The sequence below is a fragment of the Galendromus occidentalis genome, unplaced genomic scaffold (genome assembly GCF_000255335.2).
Source record: "Galendromus occidentalis unplaced genomic scaffold, Mocc_1.1 scf7180000077524, whole genome shotgun sequence".
In the NCBI taxonomy this organism is placed as follows: Eukaryota; Metazoa; Arthropoda; class Arachnida; order Mesostigmata; family Phytoseiidae; genus Galendromus; species Galendromus occidentalis.
The window spans coordinates 2,235,705-2,263,290 of NW_003805512.1; the positions used below are offsets into that span (position 1 = coordinate 2,235,705).

The following is a 27,586-nucleotide window of genomic DNA, read 5'->3' on the forward strand; positions in this document are numbered from 1 at the left end:
CATCAGTCTCGGGATTCATGTCAATTGCGCTATGATACAGCTCTTCCGTCTGTAAACAGTTGAGACATCGGGCGTTTTCCCTCAGGTATCCGGTTGGGACTAGTCTTCTCCTCCGTAGGTCGATCGTCCACTGGACTCATGACGAAGCTTCTATGTTTTTCCCGGGAAGACCTCTCTTCTGGAATGTTCCCCGAACCCCTGGAACGATATGCTCCCTTCGATCGAGCTCGGATGCGGAGCGGCTGACGAAGACTCGCTGCAGACGGTGTGTTCCAAAAGAGTCGTTCGAGGAAGGGGGATGCCTCTCGTCTGCATTATCACAAACTTTGTTCACTCCGCTGAGGCGGAATCAAGTGAATCCCTGGCTCTTTTCTTTCTTACAGGGATCATCGTTCGCTGTCGACGATTCCTTTGATAACAATTGATAGACCAAGGCTGCCTCGGCGGCTTTGTACACATCCTGAGGGGTGATCTCTCCGGCGATGATGCTCTTCATGGTGGCTTCCGTCCACTCTTGGGCCTTCGAGACAGGAGCGACCTCGTCACTAGGAGCCCGGGTCCGAACCCCATAACGGTTGCGAAACCTGGCGAGCCAGCCCTCGCTCGCTCGGAAATCGTCATGGCCGAGCTCACCGGCGTAATGCAGCGCTCGTTCCCGGAGCAAGGGTCCCGTGACGGGAATGTTTTTCGACCGAACGTCTTGTAGCCACATGAGGGTCGCTTTGTCGATGTCGTCGTACTGGGCGGTTCTCATCCTCCTACGTTTAGGGTCGAAGCCCGCTGTTTTCGCCTGCTCTTCCAGCTTCTTGCTGTCTTTGAGGATCGTCGACAAGGTCGACTTGCTGATTCCATATTTTTTAGCGACATCAACTTTTTTCTTGCCCGAGTTCACCTCTTCTAGAATGGATAGTTTCTCTTCTAAACAGAACTGTTTGCGACGCTTTTGTGTATCCATCGAGACGGTCGCGTCTGCGGTGAAAGATTCCATGCCGCTCAGACGTTGCAGCGGTGTGTCGATGTCTGTACTGGCAGAAAAATCGGTATTGGGGTCTGTACGGAAGTTGAGACGGGATGAAAAGTTTCGGAAGTGTCCGATTTCGAAGTCTTGATCCGAGACGAGGATCGACCTAGAAGGAGGCATGAACTTTAGGAGGGGCAAGACCGTCTTGTCTGGAATTGCAACGAGCGAAGCACCAGGTTTGTCAACGGAACTCGGCAAAGTCCACCCCATTTCTTCTTAAGTGCACTCTCGGCCTCCGTTTTCAATTTAGGGCTTTCTATCCGAGCGCGAGTATTTCGGACTTTATGACACGCGCTCGATGGATACCACCCATCTTGGAGGGTTTTATCTCACCAAAAGACTTACCTGATTCGAAAACTTGTCGGCTCCAGAACCGCCGCCTTGAGTCCACAATATTCCTCACCTGGAGGCGTAATCGCGATTAAATACTTCGAAAAGCGGATCCGCACCTCACGACGGAGCGGAGCTCCCAAGACTAGGGGCATGGACAGCGGAACAAACTCCATCATCCATTACACGAGATGGCTCGCTCATCGTGGGGTTCGATATTCAATTATTTCTCTCCTCGTGCAAGTTTCGAGTGGGATGATTCCTCCACCGGGATGACATCGCCCCCAATGGAGAGCTTGGTTGGATTGAAGTATCCCCGATCTCATCGCTTTAGGGAGGTGTGCGCGACAAGGAACGAGGAGCACATTCGGTGAGCATAAAATTGAACATTCAGGGAAGATACGAATTTCCGACTAGTGAAAAATCCTCGGCCGAGAGCCTCGTCAAACGAGATAGGACTTCGCTCCCAAGGAGCTTAGAGATGGGGTATCGATAGCCTAGCACAAGAAGGCGTCCCCTTGTCCCTACCGTAATCACCGAGTGTGGCCTTGCTGAGACAAAACCTCAGTGAGGCTCGTCCCAACTTCCCGCCAATGGAGCTTCAGCAGGCTCCAGTCAGCGATCGATCAAAGTAAATTCGAGAGGACGGTGGAGGAAACGGAAGCCGTGTCCCAATCTAAACTCTATAGCTCATGCTCCATAGTCTACTCACACGCTTCGTCCTCCGCAGCGGCTCGACGAGGTAATGAACAATGAACACTGAATATCGGAGCCGAAAATCGGGCACAGAAAGTCTTCCCCCTATCTTTATAGCGAAGTGAGGAACCGTCTGGCAACAAGGAAAGCAGCACCCATCATGTAGAAACGGAATCCATCCCGTACGATTAGACGGTCCCCCGGGATTTTCCTGGCTTCTCGTAGTACTTAATCACCTCCATGATAGGCGCAAAGCTCTCTGAGAGAAATCTTGCGGGAGGAATAAGAGATGCATAGAGGCGAAATTTGTTGACCGAAATGACGAAAATGATCTTGATGATCTCTGCTGAGGGCCCCTAGGCGATCAGGCGCTTACTCCCATTTACCCGAAACCCGATGTCCCATGACCGTGGGCCGTGCTTGGACAACACGATCGATCAGGCTTGGATCAAGGTTGTTCACGTCTAGATCATGCTTGGGACACGGCGCATCAACGTGGATCACGGCCAATGAGGCCTCGAGCGTCGCCAATTTCTACTAAGTCTCCGGAATGCAGACTTGCCTGCTGCTCAATATGTATTTGGAGTATGGATCGAGCTGGCTCACGGCCTGAGGGTGCTATTACGTTCGCACTCCCTCAGAATTCCAGCGGCTCCACCGCTTACCTGCTTTTGGGAAGCAAACAGGTTCGGGAGTGTCGTCGCGGCTGCAGGCAGACGGCCCATCACAACAAAGATGGCCGCACACACTGAATCGAGTTGAAGCTGAGCAACATCGTCCCGAGTGAAGCTCTACCGAAGCACATGTCGACTTGTGTCAGTGTCGAGCCTCACAGATAACGTGCTCGCGAAGGTCAGAATCATCGCCCGTCTCGCTTTGAAGCCGAAGATTTTTTCCCGTGTTTTTCCCGGTGCAGAGTCCCCGTCAGCTGTGTAGTGTCTCCGGTGGAGTTCGACCGTTCGTACGTGGAGCGGGAAGCATAGCCCCCTCTCTTTCCCGCAAAATCTTGCCAAGAGGCCCCTCGTGTTCGTTGTCGATCCTCCGTGCAATCACATCGGCAGCAAGGGTGTACCTGAGATTCGAAGTTCGGAAATCGAAGTTTATTCTCTCGCCTGATATACGATAAGCGTACGCGCGATCTCTCACAGCTGACTGGGGTCTGCCTTGTGTCGTGGAGGGAAGAGTCATAGGTCCAATGGAGAAATTTTGTCGCCGCCTCAATGGCTCGATTATATTCGTTGCTGGCAAGTTTTCCGATGTGGTAAATGTGCGGTTGGCCGAGCAGATGGTGTGATGGTCAGTTGTCATGCGGCCCTAATATGTCTTGACAAGGTTTCCCGATACGCTAGGTTATGATCAGCTGGAGAGCAAACGACAGTCCATCTATCCTCACTCTTTCATGATCTCCCGGATGTTCTCCTGGTCCGCCTGGTGCCTTGTTTTTTATTCCCGGTGAGCTTCACAGAGAATTAATCTACTTCTCGTTTTCGAAATCGTCCCCCAAGCCCAGAACATTCACTTCACAGCCGAAAGCTCCCGAAAATTGCTGAGCCTTGGCTTCCGAACTGCATTCCGTCACGACCGGCAGGTTTCGTCCGATAAAACTCACAACTCGACCCCGTCTCGCCTCCTTCAAAACGACCTGCGACATGAATCAGAACGTTGACCATTAGCTCGTGTTCATCGATTGAGTCACTGGAGGGATCCGCGAGAAGAGAAAGTCACGCAGGGTCCTCGCAATTGTTTCGCAAAATGAGCCTGTTCTCAGAAGACGAATTTCACTACCCCAGATGGACGAGGAGCCCGACAGTCTGTACCCGGGACGACTTCTGCATCAGGCGGCCTTGTGGGGAAACGCGGAACTCTTAGAAGATCTCCTCCATGGGGAAGAGATCGAACAGATCAATACTTCGGATGACTCCGGACGCACCGCGCTATTCGATGCCTGTACCAACACCGATCCCATCTGTGCGCGGATCCTCCTTCAAGCTGGAGGTGAGTCGATCGGCCTCTGGTCTTCCGCAGAGCGTTTCCTCGCTCTGTCATAGTGAAGCATACGATTCCAAAAACGTTTTCTGTGTTCAACAGCGGAGCCGAATGTTGCGGCCGGAGAGCGAGAGCATGGTCGTACCCCGTTGCACGTCGCGGCAGATGCAGCGAATCTGGAAGTGGTCGCTCTGCTCATCCAACACGGCGCGAATATATCTGCACAGGACAGCGACGGTCACACACCATTCGATTTGGCCGAGAAAGCCGGCCATATAGCGGTGAGTGGAGATGAGCCGTGTTCCGACCGACCGGATGATTGAATTGCTGCGTACCTTCCTCGCAAAGCCATGATAGCTTACCGACACGTACTGAGCGAATACTCTGACCTTCAGGTCATGGAAGCGCTTCGGAAAGCGTCGGAACAACAGGAACTGCAGAAGATGGGCCACTTCGCAGAGCTGTGGGAATCTTGTCTGGAAAACAATGTCGCGAAGGTCCGGGAAATTCTCACGAAGCTCGATCCAGACGCTGCTGAGGTGGTCAATCTGACGCTCGACGGAGGCAATACACTCCTCTACAAGTACGTTTCCGGAATACAGCTAGGAAGGAATCCGATGCTGGGTAGTATGACGTCGGCCTGAAGACGGCACTGAAAATCTGTTTTCTTTCAGGGCATCCGAAGACGGCCATGTTGCCTTGGTCAAGACTTTGATCGAGTTCGGGGCGGACGGGAGATTGCATCCCTTGACCCGACATTCGCCCCTGTATATAGCCGCGTCGAGAGGGAGGAAGGAAGTTGTGGACCTGCTCCTGGACGTGAGTAACGACGAGCCTTGCCCAGAGAGCGCTTCTGCGCGAATCTATTCGATGACTCGGACCGAAAACCTTGAATGTCCACCGAAAATAATTTGTTCGGTTTATTCCTCGGGAAGGGGCATAGGAGCTACCGGGCGTGCTACCGGGGCGGATCGCCCTCTCCATGGGAAAGTTTTCGTCATTGGTTTATCGACAAATTCGATGCTGGGGTCGTCGCCGGCATGCTCTTGCTCAATGATGGTGATTTGCTGAGGGACAGAGCTCGCGTTGAAAAAAACTGACGGCACGTACATCGTCTGTTGAGGTCCTTCTGTTGTCCAGTACCTGGAATAATATTACGCATATTGAGATTTGAAATCGAAACCGCTGAAACTCTCAGGGGGGGGCAACTGATCACCGCAACCAGACTCGAGGAGTCGTTCTTTTTTTCCCGGCGAGAAGCTACAGACATTCTACTCGAGTTATCTGACATCGATTCATAGACATTCGTGGAAAGAAACGTCGCTGCGGAGGATCATGCCGGAGTCAGCGGAAGCTCTGAGTTTCATTTATTCTCCATTCCTGCATCCACCGCTCCGTGAGGTGGATCAATGCTCTAGATTTGTCTATGCCACGGAGTCGAGGCTTCGCTCTCGCTGCATTGAATACTGTGGAGTTTTTTAGCTCAGCGGCACTCACCTTCCCAAATGGTTTCCGTTCAGCCAGACATAGCCCTTCGTGAAGCCGTTGAGCTTGAGATAAGTATCGCAAATGCTTTCCGTGATGACGAAGAATCCAGCGTAAATCCCGAAACCTTCGGTTGGTCTCGCCCGTGGGCCTTTTGTTGCTCCGCGAATTCGCGACTCTCCCAAACTCAGCCTTGCTCCTCCCGGGAGCTCCAAATCGGCCTGCGTGCGGGCGATTTGGAAAACTTTCCAAGGTCCGAGCTCGGAGTCCCTCATTGTCACGCTGCCTATCATACCCTTGCGGTCGGATATGCCAGCAGAGTCCGACATTCGTCCCTGGTTCTCTACGGCGATGTCTAGTCTCGAGTTATTCGAGAAATTCAAAGTGAATTCGGCCGTGTCCTGCGAGCGATCCACACGACCCTGGAGCTTGCCGTCCACGTAAACATAGCCCCGGTCTCTGACGTCGTTTATGCGCACCACCGCCGAGCCGCTCGCTGACGAGGGAACAGCCGTCGAGTAGACCACGATCCCGTAGTCGAGTCCGAAACTCTCCATCGAGCTCAGGCTCGGCGTCGTCTGGTACAGGCCAGCGATCTCCATGTGTCTTATAATGAAGTCCAAATCGAAGACTAAGGGTGTTTTTATCGGCTCGTGGATCATTTTAGGACCTGTTGCGGGATCTTCATCGGGGACATTCGGGAATCGTTTTTTCAGAACTCGTTTGACGTCGAAAAACTTCGGTGTCGGATCCCCAGCCTCGTCCAATAGCGCGTCCATGTCGAAACTTGTCGTGAATGGCGAGAACGACCCGCTGTCGAGTTTCGCTCCGGAGTCGAAATACCAATTGCTTCCACCGTGGAACATGGCAATGTTCACACTCATGTTCCGGGAGAGGAGCTCGTCGAGTCGCTTTGCGTAAGCCGTCCCGTCGGAGGTGTGATGGGCATGACCCCATACATCGGCATCGGCTGTAGAGAAGCCCGAGTTGACCAGCGGACCTGTACTTTGGTGGCGGCGCATCGTTCGGATGGCAGAGTCCGGATCGGCCGCGGGACCGAACGAGGCGGTGGCCAGACAGCCGGCCAGACTGCCGCAATTTAGAGCCTCGTCGGTCGGAACATCGGCGGTGACGAAAACGGTTTCCCTTCCGAGGAACTGCTGAGCGGTTCCGAGCAAGTGAGCGGTGTAGTTGCTGTCACAAGCACCGGACGATCCGTATTGATTCTCCAATTGCACTAGTAGTATGGGTCCTCCGAAGCGGTACAGGAGAGGTCTTAGTTTCGGGAGTAATACCGAGAACCACCGGTCGACCGGAGCCAGGAACGAGGGATTAGCCGTGCGCAGCTCCATTGACTTCGAGCTCAAAAGCCACCAGGGCATACCACCCATGTCCCTGTTCGAGTCAATGAAGGGTCCGATTTTAATGTTCACGAGAAACCCGATCCGTTGTGCCATCCGGATGAATCCGACGACGTCGTTCTGCCCGCGGAAACTGTACTTGCCGGGCTCTGATTCATGCGAACGCCACTCGATGCCCGTCTGGAGTACGTTGACGCCGCCGAGTTTCATTGAGTGCAGCCGTTTCTCCCACAGCTCGTGGGGTACATTGAAGTAATTCAAACTCCCCGAGACAAACTGGAATGGCTCACCATCTTTGACGAAGGAGTTCGACTGGTAGTCGATACTGAAAGTGCGCTCGCAGACGACCGACTCGTACACGAGGACTATTACCAAAAAATGAACGAATGACATATTCGATATCGGACCGGAGGCAAATGGGGACTCGACGCAGCCTCCGCAACGACTCCGATTTCGATACGCTAACTAAGTGCAAGTGAAGAGGTGGTGTCGCTGACGTCCGCGAGAGCCAATATCGCGGATTCTGGCGCTCGGACGTAATCCTCGGTCTCAAAGTTTCAATTACATCAAGCCGATAAGATATCGCTAAGCTCGAGCTCGAGACTTATCATGCTGGTCATCAAGGTCGATGGTGTTCGATATTCTCGCTTCATTGAATATTTGGACGGTGAGCTTATTCGTACTCGCTCCAAAATGCCAGCCACGCTATCCTTTGCTATCGATTCCCGGTCGGGCGAGTCCGAGTGCGCTATCGCAATGAAATTAGAAATGAAAACTCTCCGAAGGGAGGAGAAAACCCGCGGAATTTTTCGCGATGAGCCTCGAAGATTCCTTCCTGGAGTCTGGCTCAGGCTCGTTACGGTAGATCTGAGCGCGAGCCGATGCTGCGGTGAGGAGCGAACTTTCTCGTCGCGGAGCCATTAACGGACGAGAAAGGAAAAGGAAGCTCGGGCTTCCGAGCTCCCATCATCCGGACTAGCTAGCTAGCCCTTAATGACAAAGACTATGCTGGGACGGGAGGGTTCCACACCGAAATATCAGGGATCGCATCGACAATGTGACTATGCACGAGCTCTTCCTCGCTCACAAAGCTGTCAAAACGAAAAAGAACACGTACCGGTCGAGTTGATTTATTCGAAAGCAGTCGACCTTCATCGGTGGCCCTCGAACGAGGAATCGCGAGCAATTCGTCTTGCGGAAATGGAATGAGTCATCGGGTTGGACGACTCAAGCCCGACGTCGAATCGACTTCCAAGTTTCCAGCGAATCACGCCAAAAGCAGATCGGCATCGAGAATCGGAGTGATTTACTCCCATCGACTCGAGTCGCCGAAGCGCGGCTTTTCCGAAATCCCTCTCAGAGCCCGTTCAATACGGTGGGCTTGGACGACGGAAACGAGAGAGGTCCCGGTTGCACTCGCAGAAAGATCGATCCGGAGAGTTTCTTGATTGTTCCCCCGAACAAATCGGCTACCGGACTTTCTAGCTCAGGAGTCTCTCTCAAAATAAAGAGCATCCGAGTGTGCTCTATGTTGCGTGAATCGCAAGGAAAAGGATCCGCGAAAGCGCGGAACTCTTTCTGGCCCATCACGCTTGATTGATTCTCGCGAGGGCGTATCGGCCCGGTCCCGAGCTCGGGAACCCCGCAGCGGAAGCCGAAGACAACGGAGCCTTCACTCGCCGGATCTTTGCGTCTCATGCAGCGAGCCGTAGCATCGCTTGGAATCTCAGGAGCGCGAGTTTCTTTGGCGATTGGGCTCTGCGTCCGCGTTGTACCGGCATCGATGGGTGAAGTTCGAGCGTATTCGGTACAGTGCGTCGACGGGAGGATCGTGACTAGGGAGCCTCGTGGGCAGTTTTCCGCTTCTCGGAGGAGGTTTAGGACGAATGCTCTCGTGTCGCGACGGGCACCCACGGGGAGCTCGAGCTCGAAAGCCGACTGGAAGAATTGAATCTTCGGTGTTTTCGCTAGCAGTCGGAAGTCGCTGACAGCCAACGGGTGTAGGTCATTTTTTCCTCTTCGAGCCTCCTCTTTTTCGCTGTCTTTTCGGAAGTCATTTATACCGAGACAAAGTCCTGAAAAACTAGAGTGGCTGGAAGCGGTGTCAGAAGCGGGAATATTTTTCCACTCGGTCGCCGGCTGTCTGCGGGAACGTAAATAAGAATTCCATTGGGATCCTCGGCATTGTTTCCTCGGAACAGCCGACTTCGGCCGCAGGAACGGAGATCGTCTCGATCCGAGCGCGAACTACAGCAGTGTTGTAAATATCAATTTGTCTTGAAAGTAAAACCCGAGGCATCGAGCCCTGCCAGCTCGTGTGAATTCCGCCGCCTAAAACGAACCACCCGAGTTCTCTGCTGGATATCGGACACGAGCTGGACTGGATCGCGGGAAATTTCTTCGAGAGCTGTGCGACGATGAGGGGACGGGGAGCGAGGGAAACGAGCTGACAACGCCGGAGTCTTGAATCTTCATTCAGGACCGGAGCCTCCAATAGGAGCCCATGCGCTACAGCGGAACATTTCTCCCCGCCAAGGAAAAGCGCTGGATCGTAGGGAGCTCCTGTCGCATGGGATCCCTCCCGCTCCGCGAATCAGAGCTCCAAGAATCCGGATGGATCTGTGACTTTGCCAGAGAGTATCCACGTATTCAGAAATTCCGGAATTCACTCAGAGCTCATGCATGCATGCGGAGATATCCTACCAGACGAAGGTCGAAGTTCGAAGATTTTCCCGCCGTCGGATTCGGTCTCGGAAAATCTCGGATGCATGCGAGCCGATCTGTCGGGTGCATCCGGCTAGACGATTCTGTCGGAAAATTCAACACCTCTGTTCTGGGGACTATGGAAGTCTCCGATATCCGCGACTTCTCGCGTTGCGTCAACAGGCTCCGTTATTGCTCACAGAGATCCGCGCGACTCCTAGCGAAGATGAACTGCTGTTGCTGAAGCCACTGCGAGCAAGGAACCGCGTAAGCCCTCCTTGGCTACGAAAACATCATTATCCGCTTAAATGTGTAGTTTCGTCACAAGGAAGCCGACGCGTTGCGAAACTTTCGAACGACCAGAGGCGTGAAGGGTCGGTGGCGCCAGTTGACCGGAAATATCCGGTCGGATAAGCCTGTCGGGATTCGGAGTCTTCACGGAACACGGGCGCTTCGCCGACAGCTGCCATCGACGCACGCACGCCCCCGAGATGCGGCCATGTTGAGCACGTTAGCAATACTCCAGACCGAACTCACAATGATCCTACATATTACTCAACTGGCTCCGATTACGCGTTCCAAGGACGGACGCGCGAGGACAGGGGCGCAAGGACGGGGACGGAGCTATCCGATGCAGCCTCCGTACTCGTTCCTTGGCAGCGGTGATGATTCTTTCTTATTCTTTTTTTTCTTCGTTTTTGTCCCTTCGCCTTCAGCGTCGCAGCCATGGGCATGACGCGGAAAAATTCTCTTGTCTATGCTTGGCTGTTGAGGTGTCCGATCGCGAATGATTAATTAGCGGCAGCAACTCGTGCTTCCAGCAATTCCCCGATCTTGCCCGGCAAGCCACAGTCGAGAAGTGGTTAGCTATCCATGCCGCGGCCCTGAATGGTCACTTCCGAATCGTCGAGAAACTCTTCAACCATCAATATCCACCATCGATGAAGAACGCCTACAGAGACCCGTCGGGCAAATGGGAATTCACGATGCCGTTCGACATCAACGCCAAGGACGTCGCCGACCAGAGCGCCCTTTACGCCGCTTGCAGGTAGGATAGTTTCACGTCGGCCCCATGCTCCGCATTGTGGCCTTGTCTCAACTCACTCGGCTCTTCTTCCATGCCTCCCTCCGAAGACTTGGGGATCAACGGACGGTCGAAACACTTCTGAAATTAAAAGTCTGGGCGCATCGAGTCGTGTCCGATCTTAGTGATACATCGGTTCTGGAGGAGAGTCCTATACGTGGGAACAGCGGAAAGCTTCGGTCGATAATGACGAGATTGTCGATGGAAAATTCGGGTGAGTGATCGACTCCGCGCCCGGGACCGGCTCCAGCGTCCTCGTGATTCCGGGGCATATATGTACCTTCCTACCTACCTACGAGCGAGGTATCCCCTTCCAACAGGCGAGGAAATTCCTTCGGACTTGCGACAAATTTGCCCGTTGCGTCTCAACGACTACAATCGCTCGGATTTGGGACGCGAGGAAACAGCTCTACACGCTGCTGTGCGTAATAAGCACTATGCCATAGCGTCGGCACTCGCGAGAGCCGGCGCGGATCCCAACCTCGTCGCCAAAGGTAAGCCGAGCCGAGTTTAGCGGCTCGAGTAATAGCTTGCCCGGTGGGCTCTTGCTTTCACTCCCGGCGGCTGAATGACGAACTAATCAAATTCGCGATAATTGGATCCACTTCAAGCCGATGTGTTTATTCATCCATCCTTGGCGTAGAACAGTCGCGAAGGCCGCTGCTTCAAATTGATTCGTTATCGTAGACGGCTCCTGGACAAAGCCGAAGGCTAGTTGCCGCCGATTTCAATCTACGTCACGATCACTTGCACGGATGAGTTATCACTCGCTCTCGGGAGTCGAGTTTTGAATTTTTCCTCGAGTAGAGCCCGCCGGGAGCTTAGTCGCTCCCGATTATTCTGCGGATTCGCTTCTAACGAGCGACGACGCCATGCGGAAGGACAGACAGACAGAGAGCCAGGGAGCGAGTGAGGGAGGATGCGTTTGTAGATTCTTACTCGGAATCGATAACGCATGACGTAACGTCGCGGATCATGGAATTACGCCGCGTTCCGTGTCGAATTCGGATGATGAAAGCCATATTGCAGGTGAGGACGAGCGGAGCCCGATCGAAGATGCTTGTCGACATCGAGACAACCAGATGATGGATCTCTTATTGAGACATGGAGCCACGGATACTGATTTGGGTGGGCTGCGGGCGGCAGCTGCTGTCAACGACGACAAAGCCGTTGCGAAACTCCTTTCGCTCAAGGCTCATAAAGATAATGAGAACAAGGTACGCTCCGATTGGGCTAGCTTCGGGCGAATGCGAGACGCTTAATTAGTCCAGTGGGTAGACCGGTCGAACGAAACTGTCGCGACTTTCGCGCTCGTGTGCCCGCACGTACATACCATGACTAACACATGGGCCCCGACCCCTTAGATTCATTCGCGTTTCAATCAGGTGATTTTCCAATAAATTCCCCAATCACGGGCTCGAATCCCCATCTCTCTGGAACGGCTGCATCGCATGCGTTAAACGATTCTAAGCATGTTAGTGAGCGGAGGAAGAGGAGCGTTTGCCGCCCGGAGACTAAATAATTCATCTTGCTGCAGGTGAATAAAAAAGCTCTAGAAGCTCTGTCGGACTCGGCATACGCCGCCGCTCTCCTGGTGCCAAACACTCCGGTGATGATAAATTGGCATCAGCTCGGCTGCCAGTTCTCTCGACTTGACGAGCAATGGTTGATCGATGCGGGCATGGTTCTCAACATGAAGCTGAAACTGTCTCCGAATAGCCGGTTGCCGGCACTCGGTGCTATTACCAGATTGGACATCTCGGCTAACGAGCTCATAGAGCTCCCAGACTGCGTTTTCACGGCCATGCCTTCGCTGAAGGTTCTAACGGCCGCCCAGAACAAGATAGCGGCTCTGCCATCCGCGTTCTCAGTGGTGCACTGCAGCCTCGAAGAACTTCATCTGCAGGACAATCGGATCGAGGAGATACCGACCGTGTTCTTCCGATTGCCACAGCTGCAATTAATGGACGTCTCCAACAATAAGATACAACAGGTGCCTTCGGAGATCTGGCATTCGCCGAGACTGAAAGATCTAAATCTCTCAATGAACTTGTTGAGGGACCTCCCCGGTGCTCTTGGCTATCAGCAAGAGCCGATTCTAACCTATCAAGACCAGGAACTCGAAGAGCCTCCGGTGAAAAACGATCCATGCATTCCGCAACCGCTGAAACACCACACCAAATGGCGGGGCTGTTTACAGCTGGTCGACAGTCATCCCGAGGAGTCGACTTCGACTCGGGCTCTACAATCACTCAATTTATCGCACAACGCATTCGAATGGGTGCCATCGGTCCTGGCCTGCAATGCGCCTCAGTTGGCGAGGCTCTCGCTGGCCTACAACAAACTTATTTACGTAGGACCTCTGAACTGTTACCCTGCACAAATTCGACACTTGGACCTGAGCTGTAATCAAATCGGCGAATGGCTAGTTACCCCGACGAGTCCGCACATAGAGCCCTGTTCGGCCGATGCGCGTGAACAGCCGTCTGGAACAGGTAAGCCCCGGCTGCCTTTCGCATGCAAATGCCGTTGAATGCCGTCAACTCGCTCACGCGGCGCTCGATTCCAGGGAGCAACAAACATCGATGCGTCCACAGAGCTCACATGAGACTCGAGTCCTTGCGCACTCTCCTGTTGGGGAATAATCGCATCGCTCAAGTAGTCCTCTCGGCCGTCGAACGGGACGAGGAGAAACTCTTGTTTCCGAATTTGTCCATGCTCGACATGGCGAACAACGCACTGACCGTCATTCCAACGGCCATTTCCGAGCTGCAAGCGACGCTTTCCGTTTTGAACCTGAGCGGGAACATCGGCATCGTTCAACTTCCCCCCGAAATCGGACTGTTGAACAAGTTGTGGAATCTGAACCTGCGAGGATGTAGTCTACAGGAACCCTTACGAACGATGATCGAGTCGCGGAAATACAAAACGATGGACATCGTCGGCTACCTCAAGTCGATTCTCGAAGAGTAAGTGTCTCCGCTCCCCCGGAAACTGTCGCGGTTTCTTTGTCCGTCGTTCTCCGGCGCTTCCGGTCGAGCTTCCGTCCGGCGGTGCATGCTCTTACGTTAGACGTTGTGAGACAGACTGTCGGGCGACGATAAAAAAGGGATTGTATTTTTTTTCTCTCCAACAGCGCCCGACCCTACGCGAGAATGAAGCTCATGGTTGTAGGCACACACGGAATCGGGAAAACATCTCTACTGGAGGTCCTCCGCGGCGAGGGCTCCGGTCGCGCGAAGGCTCCGGAACATTGGGCGAAACGAATGGGAAACAAGAACATCAATCTCAAAAACTCCAAGGGGGTGTCTCTATCCACAGTTGGCGTCGACGTGGGAGATTGGGTTTTCGAGAGGAAGCCGGGCCGGGGACCGGTCCTTTTCCGAACGTGGGATTTCGGCGGACAACGAGAGTATTACTCCACCCATCAGTATTTCCTATCGAAACGCTCGCTGTACTTGGTCGTGTGGTCGATGCTCGAAGGGGAGCGCGGCGTTCGCAGTCTGCATCAGTGGCTGGTGAACATTCAGGCCCGGGCGCCCAACTCGCCGGTCATCATCGTGGGCACGCACCACGATCTCGTCCAGGAGAAGTTTCCCATGTCGTACAGCGAGGATCTCCAGCAGATGGTTCGGGATCGTTTCCTCCAAACGGTCGATGCGGACAAACGTGGTCTACCGAGAATAATCGATTCCATCGAAATCTCCTGCAAGACGAAGCACAACATACGCCGTCTCTCGGAGCTCATATACGATACGGCGTATGATCTCCGATCGCCGGGAAGCAAGGAACGCCTGCTGGAACAGAGGATCCCGGCGATTTACCTCGCCCTCGAAGACATCGTGCACCATCTCGGAGCCGAGCGCCGTGTCAAGGGCAAGGATCCGGTGCTGAAAAGCGAGGAGTTCCTCAAGATTGTGGGCGAGGAAATGAAAAAGCGATTCAACATGACGTTCCGCGACAAGTACGAACTGAACCAGGCGTCCATGTTCCTCCACGAAAGCGGCGTTCTTCTGCATTACGAAGACGCGACGTTGCGTGATCTCTACTTCATCGATCCGCAATGGCTCTGTGATATGTTGGCACACGTGGTCACGATCCGTGAGGTGAACCCTTTCGCACGACAAGGCATAATGCGAGTAGAGGATTTGAAAATCGTTTTCAAAGCGTCGACGTGCGCCCCTGCCGATCCCGAATCGTATATTCTCAGCTTGTTGAATAAATTCGAGGTGGCTCTCACATGGGACGGACGAAACCTCCTCATACCGTCGCTGCTGCCGACCGAAGATCAGATCCGGGCCGGTGCTGACGTCAAGGTTCCTGTGCGCTCTCGGAGCTGGGTGCCGCGGGGGCAGAAAACTACTTCAACGAATGATCTTTCAAGAAGCGGGAGCGTTTCTTCCGTTCATACGGAATCGAATCAGGGCACGCCCCTGCACCTCAGAGACTGCAGCACTCAGACCAACGTCATTAAAGACCTCGGACGAGAGATAAGTCGAATTATCATTCTCTCGTACCTGCCTTCGGGCTTCTGGCCGCGACTGATCACTCGAATCCTAGCCGACGATCTTATAATGGAAGCTTTGCGATTCTACTACGTCGCCCCTCCGGAAGCCCCGCCGTTGACAGCCGAAATGCGAAAATCCGCCGAGTGGGTATGTTGGCAAACCGGAGTCGAACTCCGCTACATGGGCGTGACGGTTCTGCGTATCGCTGAAGTTCTGTCGCATGTGCCAACGTTCCCCGACTACTTGGACTCGACAATCAGAGTCAAATGCGAGCAACACTGGGAAACCATCGACGTGAACACGTACACGATTCTCGGCGTACGATTGCCGAGGAATGCAATCAAACTCGATGTTTTGCTCGCGGCCGAAGACCCGAAGTTCGAGGAAACGAAGCTCCACGAGACCCATGTGCTGAAACCGAGTGATGAGGCTGTGACCCAACTCCTCTCGTTGGCCGTCGAGCGCATCGACACTTTATTGGAAGACTGGTACCCGACATTGGGAACGAGATTCGTCCACACGTCGGAAGGACGTTTTCTTGTTACGCGCTTGGTGCCGTGCAATCGCTGCGTGAAGCAGGCCCAAGAAGTGGCCACATGGAGACAGCCGCGACGTGCTCAAGTTGCGAACTATCAGAGCGAGAGCGGAGACTCAGGTCAGTGTTTCCCCCTTGGCCTACCTACGGTAGCTATTCCCTGCCGCCGCCGCCGCCGCCATCCCTTCCGTCCCACCGAGAATACGGCTGCGGCATCGGAATTCAATATCTGATGCGTTCCCGGCGCCGCATCGATTGGGCGTTTTGGGGGCGGCATACGTGATTTTTGAATTGTCTGTTCATCATTCCAGGAGTTTTCGGTAACGGCTCGTCTGACGGCAATCGGCGTCACTCAGCTCCAGTCATGCAGGACGAAGGCAATAGCGCCCCGGGCCCTCCAGACGATCGTCCGATTCTTCACTGTTTCACTGTTGAGGAATGCATTCTCGCTTCACACGAACATCAGGCCATGGTCACCTGTCAGGAACATGGCACGATTCTGTTGTCAGAACTTGCTCCGGATGCGGTAAGTGACGTTCGCATCCACGCATGACCTTGACAAGGAGAGTTGAAACGTATTCGGCTCGTCGGGTACGGAATTCGAGATGTCTTGCCGAAAGCGTTCTCTGAACAATCCGTGGAGCGAGTTCTGTCGAGAACGCACGATTCGGCGAAATCTATTCCTGGATCTTGGAGGAAAGAATGAATTTCTGAATTTCGAATACGTGGTAAGCAGCGCAATCTTTGGCGTGAGGCGAACCTCAGATTATCCCAACTCGCAATCACGGCCTCCATGAAGAGGAAGGAATTTCGATGGAATCTTTCTCGGATGATAGATAATTTGAAAAACAGGCCCGTCTCCGACATAAACGAGGAATACTCATAGCTTCCATTCGGTTTCCGCCTCATCGAACCCGTCCGTGGCGGCGAAAGTTTACTCCGGTGGTTCTCGTAGTTCGAATCATTCAAAACCTCAAGGAGTCGGCGTGGACATTTTTCGTCCTCGTATTGGGATATGGCAATCTCAATTAGTTGTCGCTTCGTCTACATACGCCCTCGGAAACGACGAACTCTGGAAACTCTGGGAGCGCTGAGCTCAGAATCGTATCCAACGTTCGTCGTTTCATCAATTGGGGAATGATAAGCCTGGAAATGGTATCAGTTCCTTGGAGGCTCTTCCGAGATCATCGTGCGGTCCATGGAGACTTCCCGGTCGAGTCTCGCTCACGAGTCAGGCCTTCTCCCCCGGGACCTAATGGCACAATGTTTCGCCACTTTGACAGTATGCAAATCCGTCGATGTGATAATGAGGCGTGCAAAGCTCACATCGAACACGTCGTATTCTAGCTTTCCTTACGCCTCTGTCGATGCTATTAACACCTCGTCTCACCAGCGGACATGCGTGGAAGGAGTCCAAGCCTTGCACGCACGCCTCCCTATTTCGATTTTTCGCACTGAAGCAGAAACAGAAACTACAGGACGGTCTCTCGTCAGGATGAGCAGCTAGTCACAATCTGCAATTCAAAATAGCCAGCATTAAGTAGGGATTTGTTAATCTTCTCCAGAGCTGTCGAGCTCTCCGGGCAGCGTCCACCGAAATCAGAGGCAAATTGCAATCAGAGCCCGGAGAAACGTTGTCCGACCGGTGCCTTCGATCTCGACCGACATTATTCAGTCGACATACTACGGAACTAGACAAACTAGCGACAGCTCCCTACAATAATAACAGCTCGCCGAGCTAGCCACAGCGAGAGAATGCCCCAAAAGGTCTGAATCGCGGGCATTACCCCGAGCTCGCCGAAGCAACCATTAAGTTGATGTTGTTACAGGTATTCATCGACATGAGTGGGCGCTTCCTGGTGAATCCGGATTGTCTCAAGCGCGGGAAAATGCTTGGCAGAGGAGCTTTTGGGTTTGTCTTCAAAGCATCCATGCGAACAAAACAGGTAAGAGGTCCTTAAGGAAACCTACCTCGGTGACTCGGGTCCCGAATCCCGCATCGCCCGCCGGATTCTCCATTGAGGGAGCTTGAGGGTCCATTCACGAGTAGAGCGAGGAGAAAAGGCGTTCCAGTTCTCTTCTGCGTCGGCCACGGCCAGTGGCGAATGACGAATCCTCCCGGCGTTCCCAAAAGAAGCGACTCGGAGAATATTGCTCTTGATCGTTAGTTGCGTTTACGAGAGATGCCTCTCTTCCTACCATTCGTGCTCAATGGTCGTCGGCGAGAAAAACCCGCGCAATGCTTTTCCCGATGACCCGATTGAATTTGTGCGGAATCGAGCGATGATTCGAGGAATCGATTCCGGAACGAGAACCAACAATTCAGTTGGGATGAATGTTCCCATTAGCTCTTCTCCATAAACTTCAATCAATGATTCCCATAGTTTATCCAAATCGTCATCTCGAATCGAGCATACACAATGGGAGTGCGGGGATTTATGATTCATTCATTTTTTTTATTATTCTCCTTTTGCGCCTCATTGTATCGTAGTATCAGGCTGGCTCTTTCTCGGGGCGATGGCTTTCCGCGCTCTGACTGAAAATCGTCTCATTTAGGGTTATCAAGACGTTGCGTTGAAAATGCTGCAGCCTGTCGATCCTGGTTTCGGGGCCCGCCAGAGTGACAGCATGGCGTACAAAGCCGCGAATTCGAAATGGCAGAGAGATCCCTTGCAGTACGCGGCCAAAGCGTATTACACCGCACGCCAGGAGCTCCTCGTACTCCAGGCTCTGAAACATCCCTGCATTGTGCCACTCATCGGTGAGTTGTAATAACTTTTTGAGACGCGCTTCTCCCCTCGAACATACATATGTGCCCGGCGATTACTCGGTCGGGCTGCCACGTGCAGGTGCAATCAGCGTCTCTCGACAGGAAGCGCCTCTCATTCGTTCGATAGGAAGAAATCATGGCTTGCAAGACGAACTTCGAGTTGTACGTCCGTGTTGATGATTGTGAAGCTTCCGAATACCTCCATATGAGCCGTTGTTCATTCAATTTAGTCTCCCCAGCCGTCTATCCTGAAAGGCGTATCCGAAACCTGGCTATCTCTGACTCACCACTGAACTAGACTGGATGCTAAATTAGTCCCGCATGGCCCGGAAGATGCGGGACGGTCGGCGCCGCTGAGGCGCAGTCGCAAATCCTGGCTCATCCACTTTGTTGCAGGTGTTTGCCCGCGACCGCTGGCTTTGGTTCTGGAACTTGCGCCGAAAGGGGCTCTTGACGCTATTCTCCGGGAGTATCGACGTTGCGGAGCCCGCGTGGATCCTTTCGCGCTGAGAGCCACTGCGCTGCAGGTCGCTCGAGCTCTGGAGTATTTGCACCAGCAGCGAATTATATACAGGTATATCGAGTTCGAGAGAGGACGCTCCTGTGACAGGAACACGCTGTCTGATCCGTCGTCGATGGAGATGTGTTGAGAGGCCAGAGGCTGAAGGAACTCATCCGAGGATATTTCAGGGATCTGAAGAGCGAGAATGTTTTGGTCTGGGCATTCCCCTCGACCAATCAACCCGAAGGAGCTGTCCGGGTCAAACTCGCGGATTACGGAATTTCAAGAGCGGCTCTACCAACGGGGACGAAGGGCTTCGGAGGTGAGAGTTGGAAAGCAGGCCGGGCTCGTGAGGCGTGTCCTAGTCTGAAGAAGAGCGTGGCTGCCGAGAATTTCTCAGGATAATGTCCAGAAGCGAGAACATTCGAGCGTCGCGTCTTCGGGTCGGCTTTTCCGTCGTACAAATGATGGAGCGGTCGGGACGACCTCAGAATCGTTGATGGATGTCCGAGCCGACTCCGCAACTCCTCTATTCCAGGAACCGAGGGTTTTATGGCACCGGAAATCGTGCGGCACAACGGCGAGGAAGAGTACACAGAGAAAGTCGATTGTTTCTCATTTGGCATGTTCCTCTACGAGATGATAGCTTTGAGACCACCCTTCGAAGGCAGTGATTGCGTCAAAGATCATATACTGGACGGAGGGAGACCCATGCTGAGCCACAGGGTGAGTGATGACAGCGATGACGGCGCCGGCGTTCTCTCTAATCTTTTCGGTTTGCGTCAATCGTTCTGGAGTGGATTCGCTACGCCGTGTTCCGCTGTCGTGCACAATTCCCGCAGACCATCAGGACTTCCGCAGAGCGCGTGGATCCGAGGAGATTCCGATTCGCTTTTCTAGACTCTGGCCTATCCGAGCGTTCAGCGAGGTGGATGCCGTTCGATATTTTTCCTCTGATTCGGGGATCGGGCACAACGAGCGTGCTTTTTTGGGACTACGGGAGGAATGCCAGGAACGAATGAGTGTTTCTCGAGCTATGTCACGTTTGAGTGATATTGGCATTGGAGCAGAGAGTGACGTCGAAAGTTTCTCGATCTCGCCGACAGAACCGAATCAATCATACGGGAGCGGCGAGGTCGGATCCTTGTTGCATTCATCCAGGGTCTGCGGCGGGAGTTTTCCTCGAGGTCTACGTCGGAGACATCGGTGTCGGCCGCGTGGGCGTTGAGAGCCTTTTCTCGAGGCTTGAATGCACCAGCGAGCAGACGATAAATTTTTCATCCGATCATCGTGACTTCAATTACGATAGCCGCATCAGTGACAGCGCTATTCTCACCGAGTCGGTGATAAGCGAATGCGGCTCCCCGCACCTTCTTTGACGTGTGCTAGTCGCGCGATGGAGGCAGCAGAAGCGGCAGTTTTGGCAAAATATCAACGCTACCGCAACAACAGCGGATTTTTCCGAGTTTGAGGACATGTTGGACTGATAAATATTTGATCGCTCTCGCTTTTCATGGCGCAGGACATTTCTGTATCTCGATGATGCATGTATCCGGGCTGGCAACATCTGCTCCTCTCTGCTCGCAGGCGGCGCGAAATCTTTCGCCGACGTCTTTTCAGCTTCCGCAACGCTGAGTCGGACGTCCCGAGGCCGATCCGTGCCCGGGAGACTCGCGTGGAACCTTCGGGAGGATTCCGAACTAGCTCGACTTTGGGGATTTCCGTTCCATAGGCACAAAGAATCGATGCGGACTCGACACCGCTGTCGACGGCAGCGGGTGACAAGATTAGTGAGCCGCGCTTCTCAAGAGATCTGTTCTCGTTACGCAGGAAGCTCAGACGACTCCCGGATACCAATTGGATCTCATGACGACCTCGTGGTCGCAACTGCCTCAGGATCGACCCTCAGCATCGCAGATCGTATCCATCGTGACAGCGCCGGAGTTCAGCCACTTTTTGGACTCGGTTTCCCTCAAATGGGACACCCTGGCCGCGTGTGCCGTCGACAGGCAGCTGTGGATGGCGAGAGTGGACGGGAAAGCTCAAGTTTTGAACAGCGATGGCGGCAACTGGTCCCAGCTGAAGGTAAGTGTTAGTGGCCGGAAGAGCTCGGAGACCGTAGCACCCACCCGCTCAGACTCCGGCGGGCGGCGCAAGACGCTGCAGAAGTCCGCCGAGGGGACAAAGCGACCTTCCTGTTTCAGAGACGGCCAGGATGATTCTTTCTTGTCCAGCATCGTTTGAATGCGGAGCTTTTTCGGCGAGCGGAAGTCGTCCTTCCATTTCCTTCAGAACCTAGCTCCCGTCGGCTGAATTCAGCAGGGATAATTAAGCCTTCCACGAGATCCGACCGATGGTTTGCCAGCGAGCGGGCTGGCTATTTGGTCAGGTAAAGGGGAGGCTGACCGACTCGCTAACTGACTGACTGACTGACTGTCTATCTGTCTGGGAGCGGGGAACGAGCGAGGAAAGAACAAACGACGCAAGAGGGGAGGACCCGTGAGTCCTTCCTCAGTGTTTTCCGCTTACTGGCTTTGCGGACAGAGAACAAATAAGACGGTTAGTTTTTTGGGTACACAGAGACAAGTTAACCGAGTGAACGACATCAACAAAGACGCGCGACATCCGAGTTTTTCCCTCGAACATCTGCGCCGGCGCGATTCGTCAAAATCGTCGAAAAAAAAAGGATGGGCTTCTGTCCGTGTTGGATTCAACGCGTTCAGCGCAGACCGTGCAATTTGTGACCTTTGCAACCAGCTCAGAATAGACGAATGCGTTAAATATAAACCCTATGAATCTACTCGCTGCGGGTAAGAGCCGCTGAGAGCGCTCAGAGGAGGCGAACCAGGGTGTGGGTCGGAGCAACACGCCCAACTAGCCGGGAGACAAGCCGTCGACAACGAACGCTGTTCTGGAGGAATTAGCACCGAAGATACGCTCGATCGGGAAGTCCGTTTCGCGCAACTCGACCGCTTCCTTCCTGAATCGCTCCCGAACAATAGATAAGATTTCGACCGGGAGCCATTACGCTGAAATTCCGGAATCATTGCGAACGAAAAGCGAGATGTTCGCGGATGCTCATCATGTGCTCTAGTGCTCGTCGGAGTCCACTCCCAGAGACACTTCCGATGGGGGTTTCCGATGTGGCGTACGAGAGAAACGGATTGCTCAAGGAAAAATTCCGCTCGGAGGCGTTCTACTCGACTCCGCGAGTGTTTCTCGTCGTTGAAGATCAATATTTCGTTCGTTTCGCAGCCGTAGCCGTAGAGCGCGGCGCGAACGCATTCCCCTGAAACACGTGAATGTTTCATTCGTCTTACACTTATTAAAAGTCCGTGCATAGCGCCGATTTCTTGCAGCATTGAAATTTCGCACCACGACCCTCTCTCGCTCTGAATAGCTCTCCGCGTAAGTGTTTCCGTGAGACCTCGAAGTCCGCTCGAGCTACTCGAGATCGGTGATGTTTGCCTACGGTTCCGACGCAGCTTTCGATTGGCGCGGTCGATCGATCGTCGGCCGGCCGGTCGCGTCGGATGGCAAAAGAATGAGAGGAACAAGGTGGAAACATGCGGATGATCACGACTCTGGCAAGGAGCTCAGGATTGCGGAAGCGGTCGCAATCGACTTCATCTGATTATCCGAAATCTAGCGCTCGATCGCATAGACAGGGTGGGCGTCGTCCTTTGGATGCCTCATCGTTGTGAACTCAATTTCTTAGCCCAAATCGGATTGGCGGACAATACCTATGGAAGCGGCCGAGCTTCCAAAGTCAGAAGCGTCTCGTTTGAAGATGAATTAGCGATTAGTTCAACTTGTCCCCATTCGATCGATATCTCCTTCAAACGTTCGGAGCGAAGGCGACCAAGGTCGGGAGCAGCTTGCGCGGCCCGGAACGGATGAACACGGCGAATGAAAGTTGATATTGGCTCCAGACGACAGATGCATTCGCAGCGTTGCTTGACCGGACCGATTCTCCTGCTTCAGCGTCTTCGTTTGCCTGCTCCGAGGTCCGATCGCCCGAGGGCGCAGAAACATCGGAACATTGTCTGATCGGTTCACTGGAGCCTGGAGAAAGGGACCGTCGTTCCTTGCAAGAAGTTCCTTGCTCGGAAAACTCAAACACGATAATTACGCTTCCTTCGCGAGGAGGATTCGCTTTTCAGCTTCCATCCTTTGAATCTCGGGCTCTTCGGCCCGGAGAATCCGGAAACCGGAGAGAGTCGGAGGAAAACACGCGGGATGGAAAAGGGGCGGGGTCGTCGAGTCCTTGAGCGATCTGAAGGAAATTGAGTGGTCAGCTGTCTTTTGGCGATCGTTTCGAGCAGTTCCATGGAATGAAATCTCGTGCCCCAAATTGAGTTATGAGCGCGAATGGCAATGTACTTCACGATAAAATGAGCACTCGCTGAGCTCGAGTTTTTGGACGGGACTACATACCTAGTGGCGAAAAGGAAAAACCTGTCCAGCCGCTCGTGAGTGAGTAGGTGCGCCGAGACCTTGCACTAAACGAATGACTACTCGTGCTCTCTGCTCTATATGGTGGAGACGTGCCGCGGCGTTCAATTCGTAGAGCGCACAACCGACGGCAGCGATATTTCATCCCGCTTTGTTCGACCGCGAACTGTTCTGCTTTTCGAAATAATGATTATTTTTCCTCGATTGTTTATTCTTCCTCTCGGGCCGACTGTGGTATTGACCGATGGGCTTATTCTTCCAGCGTCGATAGCTTGCCTTTCACAGATCGCTCACGTTGAGACAAATCGATCCAGCGGTTTGCGAATTAATCCTCTTCTCCGACGATTTGCCGATGCTGCACCGTTCGCTGGTTGTTCTCGATGAGCCTGATGCGGATCGGTGTCGGACATCGTCAAGAAGTCATCATCACAACGGAGCTGTCGGAGCATTTCACGTCCTAAGGAATTCGATGGAGCTGACCTCGGCTTTCGAGAGAGAGAGCGAGCGGGGCGATCGAAAGCCTATTCCTCCAAGGTTACATAACCGATGTCGTTTTTCTTTCAGATTGTGCCGGTGGAAAACGGCTGCGTGATCTCGTCTCTCTGTTTCGACGGACTCTCGAACGTATGGCTCGGAGACAATCGATCCAGGATTCACGTTGTCGAGTAAGTGGGAACGATGATTTATTTTTCTCCTCCCCTTCCTGCGATGGACATCGCCGCGTATGCTGTCGATTCTCAGATCGTTGTCGTCAGCGATGCGACTCCAGTGCTAACGGGAGGAGATTCGAACCTCGGATCCCGTGAACCAGGAGATCCGGATCCCAGGAGTCGTTTCCTCCATATTCGATGGCAGGAACGCTGCGGGCGATCGGATCGGCTCAGCGGATTATCGCTGTTCAGAGATGCTAATTTCTAAATTTCGGATGCAGAGCGCACACATACCTTCGCACTCGTGTCCTCGAAGTGCAATGCGATTCTGCCATCTCTCACATCTCGTTGTATCAGACTCACGACGAGTACATGATGGCAGCTGTCGTCACCGAGAAGAGACAGGTAACCGAAACGTTCCCGCAAGGATTTGTCGAAGGAGCTACGACTGTGACGGAAGCATTCGTAGGGCCGGACGGACGAGCGTAACGCTGACATTCTCCTCTGTAGGTGTGGTGGACATGTGTCAAATCGTGCGAGGTACGACAAGCACAGGATGAACAGGAGGAACAACTGTCACACCAGATGGATAGCCTCATCTACGAGGAAGCCTTCTGCTTCAATGAATTGCTCAAACTCGGTCCCGTGCTCAACACGAAATTCGTGAAAACCGCCGATCCCGACATGTAAGCAAGCAAGGAGGAATCCGAGATTTCCATTCTTTGAACAAAAGGAAGAGCCGCCGTGGGACAATCAACTTAATGAAGAACAATCTTCAGACTGGGCTCGGAATGCCGTAACTCAGCACCTGCTTGAAGTTTGCAATGAAAACTCTCTGGGGATATTTTGAGCTTACATCTCGAGTGAACAGCCGAGCTCGTTCGCTCACATTCTGATATAGGTACTTCTGGGGAATTGTCCTCGCTGTCAGAAACTTTCTAATGAAGGTTTCGCATCAATTAATCCAGAATCGACCTGTGGTGTGGCTGCGAAGCAGGAAACATCGGCGTGGTGCGGTTCGAGAAACGCTCTCCGACCAATCAGTGGACCGTGTCTCACACAGTTACTGGAAGCGACGTGGCGTCGATCGAAACGGCGCCCAGCATACCGGATGTCGTCTGGTCGTATACAAGACCAGGAAGCTTCATTCATCAGTGGGATTGCAAGAAAAAGACCAAGACACACAAGCTCGATTGCTCGAAACTCATTCCGTGCTCGGAGAGCATTGTGTCCATTGGATTGGAAGAGGATATCCGACGTAAGTAACAAGTAAACGACCGATCAGCTCCCGAGGTCCTCTGTTCCTCGCATCGAATCCTCTGTCCTATCCTGCGGCTAGCCGCTCAGAACGGAGATACCGCATCCGCTCTGGGCGCATCGCCGAGGAGGGCGATCTAGTTTCCGCGAGCCTCATGTTCCGAGTTCACGAATTCTCAAGTCATGCTGAGTGCCTTGAGAATTTACCGGGATGGTAGCCCGCGCTGGCAAGAAACTCTGCTCGACAGAATGCGACAGAGCAAATAGCTGCTCCTCGCGGCGGTCAGTCGGTTAGCAGACTCGAGCGCGAATCGCCGTAATGGTGGGATGGCGGGAGGCAGTTGAGCGGGCGAACGAACGAACGAACGAAGGATCGGATGAGAGAACGGTCGCGCGGACTGGGGGTGACGCAGCGCACCGGGCACTCACCGACTGTTTCCTGAGGAAGATGGATGACACTTGGAAGTCGGATTTAGTCCGGCCTTAGGTGGTTCTTTTTCTTCGTTTCAAAGTTCCTGAGCGCATGGAGGACAACGGGAAAAATACGAGCTCGTCCCAGGCGCGGTTCCGCTCCTCGGAACCGTCGAATTAGCTGGATTCGCTGTCGAGTCCTCTGAAAAGAGCGTGCTCGTCCGAGCGGTATCCGTGGGATTAATGTGGAAAATTAAATTTCGCTCCGTCGCGTTTCAGCTTCTCATTGTCAAGTGTCGGCGATCTCGATACAGGATAACGGGAATGATCCGCTGCTGTATGCCGGCACAACGTGGGGGTGCGTTGTGATCGCGCGGGCCCAAGGACTCCGACCCATTACAGTGTTCAGGCCCTTCGAGCAGGAGGTGCGAATCATTTGCCCTTTCAGCGTCGGACAAATGGTGGCGACGCTCGGCACAGGATACAGGTAATCACCCAGGGAGGAAAAACGACGTCGGGAGCGTCCCGGTCCCGACGATCTCCCCTCGATATTGCGGCCAGAGTCACCGCAAGTTTCGGTTTCGTTCGCCGGTTGATAGCTCATACACGGAATGTTTTCTCCGCAGGAGTCTCATCCAACGGTATTTGTGTTCGGAGGAGAAACACTCGATAATCGACGTGAACTACGTGCTTCTTTGGAATAGCATCAAGTGGGAGGACCAGAACGAGGATGTGTAGTTCGTTTTTCGGGGTATTACTATTACGGGAGAGAATGATAATAGAGAGACAAATGCGCGCGAAGTGTCTTCCCGAGATCACCGATCGGCGCGGCAGAAACGGATCGCTTCTGGTGTTGATCCGGAGAGCATCGCGACTCCCCCTCCCCTTCCGACATGCTTGCCATGGTGAGTGTTGTCCAAGATGTTTGTCTGCGAAAGCTTTACGAGCGGGAGCTCCGCCGCTGGTGATCCTCCCAGGGGCGAGAGGTGTAGGGCAAAACAATACTCAGAACACTTAGGATATATTTTTGAGGTTATAGTTTTCTTACTGTTGTACTCGAATCGCTGCGATTTTAAATTGAAGACTTTCAAATTGGCGGAAATGGTCGTGCACGCGCCAAGTGAATTCTCAGTATAGGTACTGTATATTCTTGTAAGCCGCCGAAAACTCAGTCCGTGAGAGAACTACGATACATTTTCCCAACGTACACCTTGTGAGAGAGTGATAAGCATGGCGGATTAAATTAAGGTGAATAAATTTCCTCTCCTGAAATCAATGCTTGGACTTCTCCATCCACCCTCGAAGGCTACACGGGGCGTATGCCCCGCGGATGCCAAATTCTTCTTTGAATCATTGCTCTCCAACTGTTGAATAATAGTGCTCATGCTCATGCCCGAATCAGTCGAGACGCTCCGCTCAAGGCCGTCAACGCTGGAGTACGCTCCTGGCCGAGGAGTTCGCTTCCCCCTCCACAGGGGAAGCATATCCACGTATCGCCTCCGATTCGAGCATCGCAATTCGTAAGGATCTGGAAGTATCGAGACGCTTTCTTGTAAATGGAGCTCACGTATGCCCATGAGCTCGGAAGTTTTCAAGCCCAGGACACTGAACGATCGTGGAGAAATAGCGCCGGCATCATCTCCCCCGAGGCATTGGAATCGAACGTAGAAGCTTTTGCGCGACCTGTAGGTGGCCGGAAGCTGTAACAGTCAACGAAGTACACCTGTGTGGAGACAGCCTACTTACCTCAATGGTCTGGCAAGCAGCATTGCGAGCTGGTCGGCCAGCAGTGGCGGGCGAGAAAAGAATGCGTACTGTAGCGCCACCTGGTT

At 53.3% G+C, this 27,586-nt stretch overlaps 3 protein-coding genes across 3 annotated transcripts; 1 reads left to right on the plus strand and 2 right to left on the minus strand.

The window, feature by feature from the left end:
* Nucleotides 1–101: 101 nt before the first annotated feature.
* On the minus strand, nt 102–2,235 carry LOC100908705 (tigger transposable element-derived protein 6). The gene is made up of 3 exons (XM_029112645.1): nt 2,064–2,235; nt 1,367–1,424; nt 102–1,127 (listed from the first exon to the last, which is right to left on the minus strand). Exon 3 carries the CDS (start codon nt 986–988, stop codon nt 350–352), a length of 639 nt encoding a protein of 212 aa, XP_028968478.1. The 5' UTR covers nt 989–1,127; nt 1,367–1,424; nt 2,064–2,235; the 3' UTR covers nt 102–349.
* Nucleotides 2,236–3,065: 830 nt separating this feature from the next.
* Lrrk (Leucine-rich repeat kinase) lies at nt 3,066–26,492 on the plus strand. The gene is made up of 26 exons (XM_029112698.1): nt 3,066–3,291; nt 3,838–4,042; nt 4,136–4,314; nt 4,429–4,616; nt 4,708–4,852; nt 10,404–10,630; nt 10,717–10,880; nt 10,987–11,160; nt 11,696–11,883; nt 12,031–12,051; nt 12,204–13,161; nt 13,236–13,635; nt 13,803–15,829; nt 16,021–16,235; nt 17,539–17,655; nt 18,266–18,470; nt 18,876–19,053; nt 19,170–19,303; nt 19,520–19,707; nt 20,812–21,066; nt 24,001–24,101; nt 24,368–24,491; nt 24,597–24,772; nt 25,055–25,344; nt 26,034–26,241; nt 26,381–26,492. The coding sequence occupies exons 1-26, from the start codon at nt 3,268–3,270 to the stop codon at nt 26,490–26,492; spliced, it is 7,203 nt and encodes a 2,400-aa protein (XP_028968531.1). The 5' UTR covers nt 3,066–3,267.
* LOC108864850 (beta-galactosidase-1-like protein) lies at nt 4,937–7,316 on the minus strand. Its single transcript, XM_018641168.1, has 2 exons — nt 5,531–7,316; nt 4,937–5,176 (listed from the first exon to the last, which is right to left on the minus strand). Exons 1-2 carry the CDS (start codon nt 7,270–7,272, stop codon nt 4,954–4,956), a joined length of 1,965 nt encoding a protein of 654 aa, XP_018496684.1. The 5' UTR covers nt 7,273–7,316; the 3' UTR covers nt 4,937–4,953.
* Nucleotides 26,493–27,586: the final 1,094 nt, after the last annotated feature.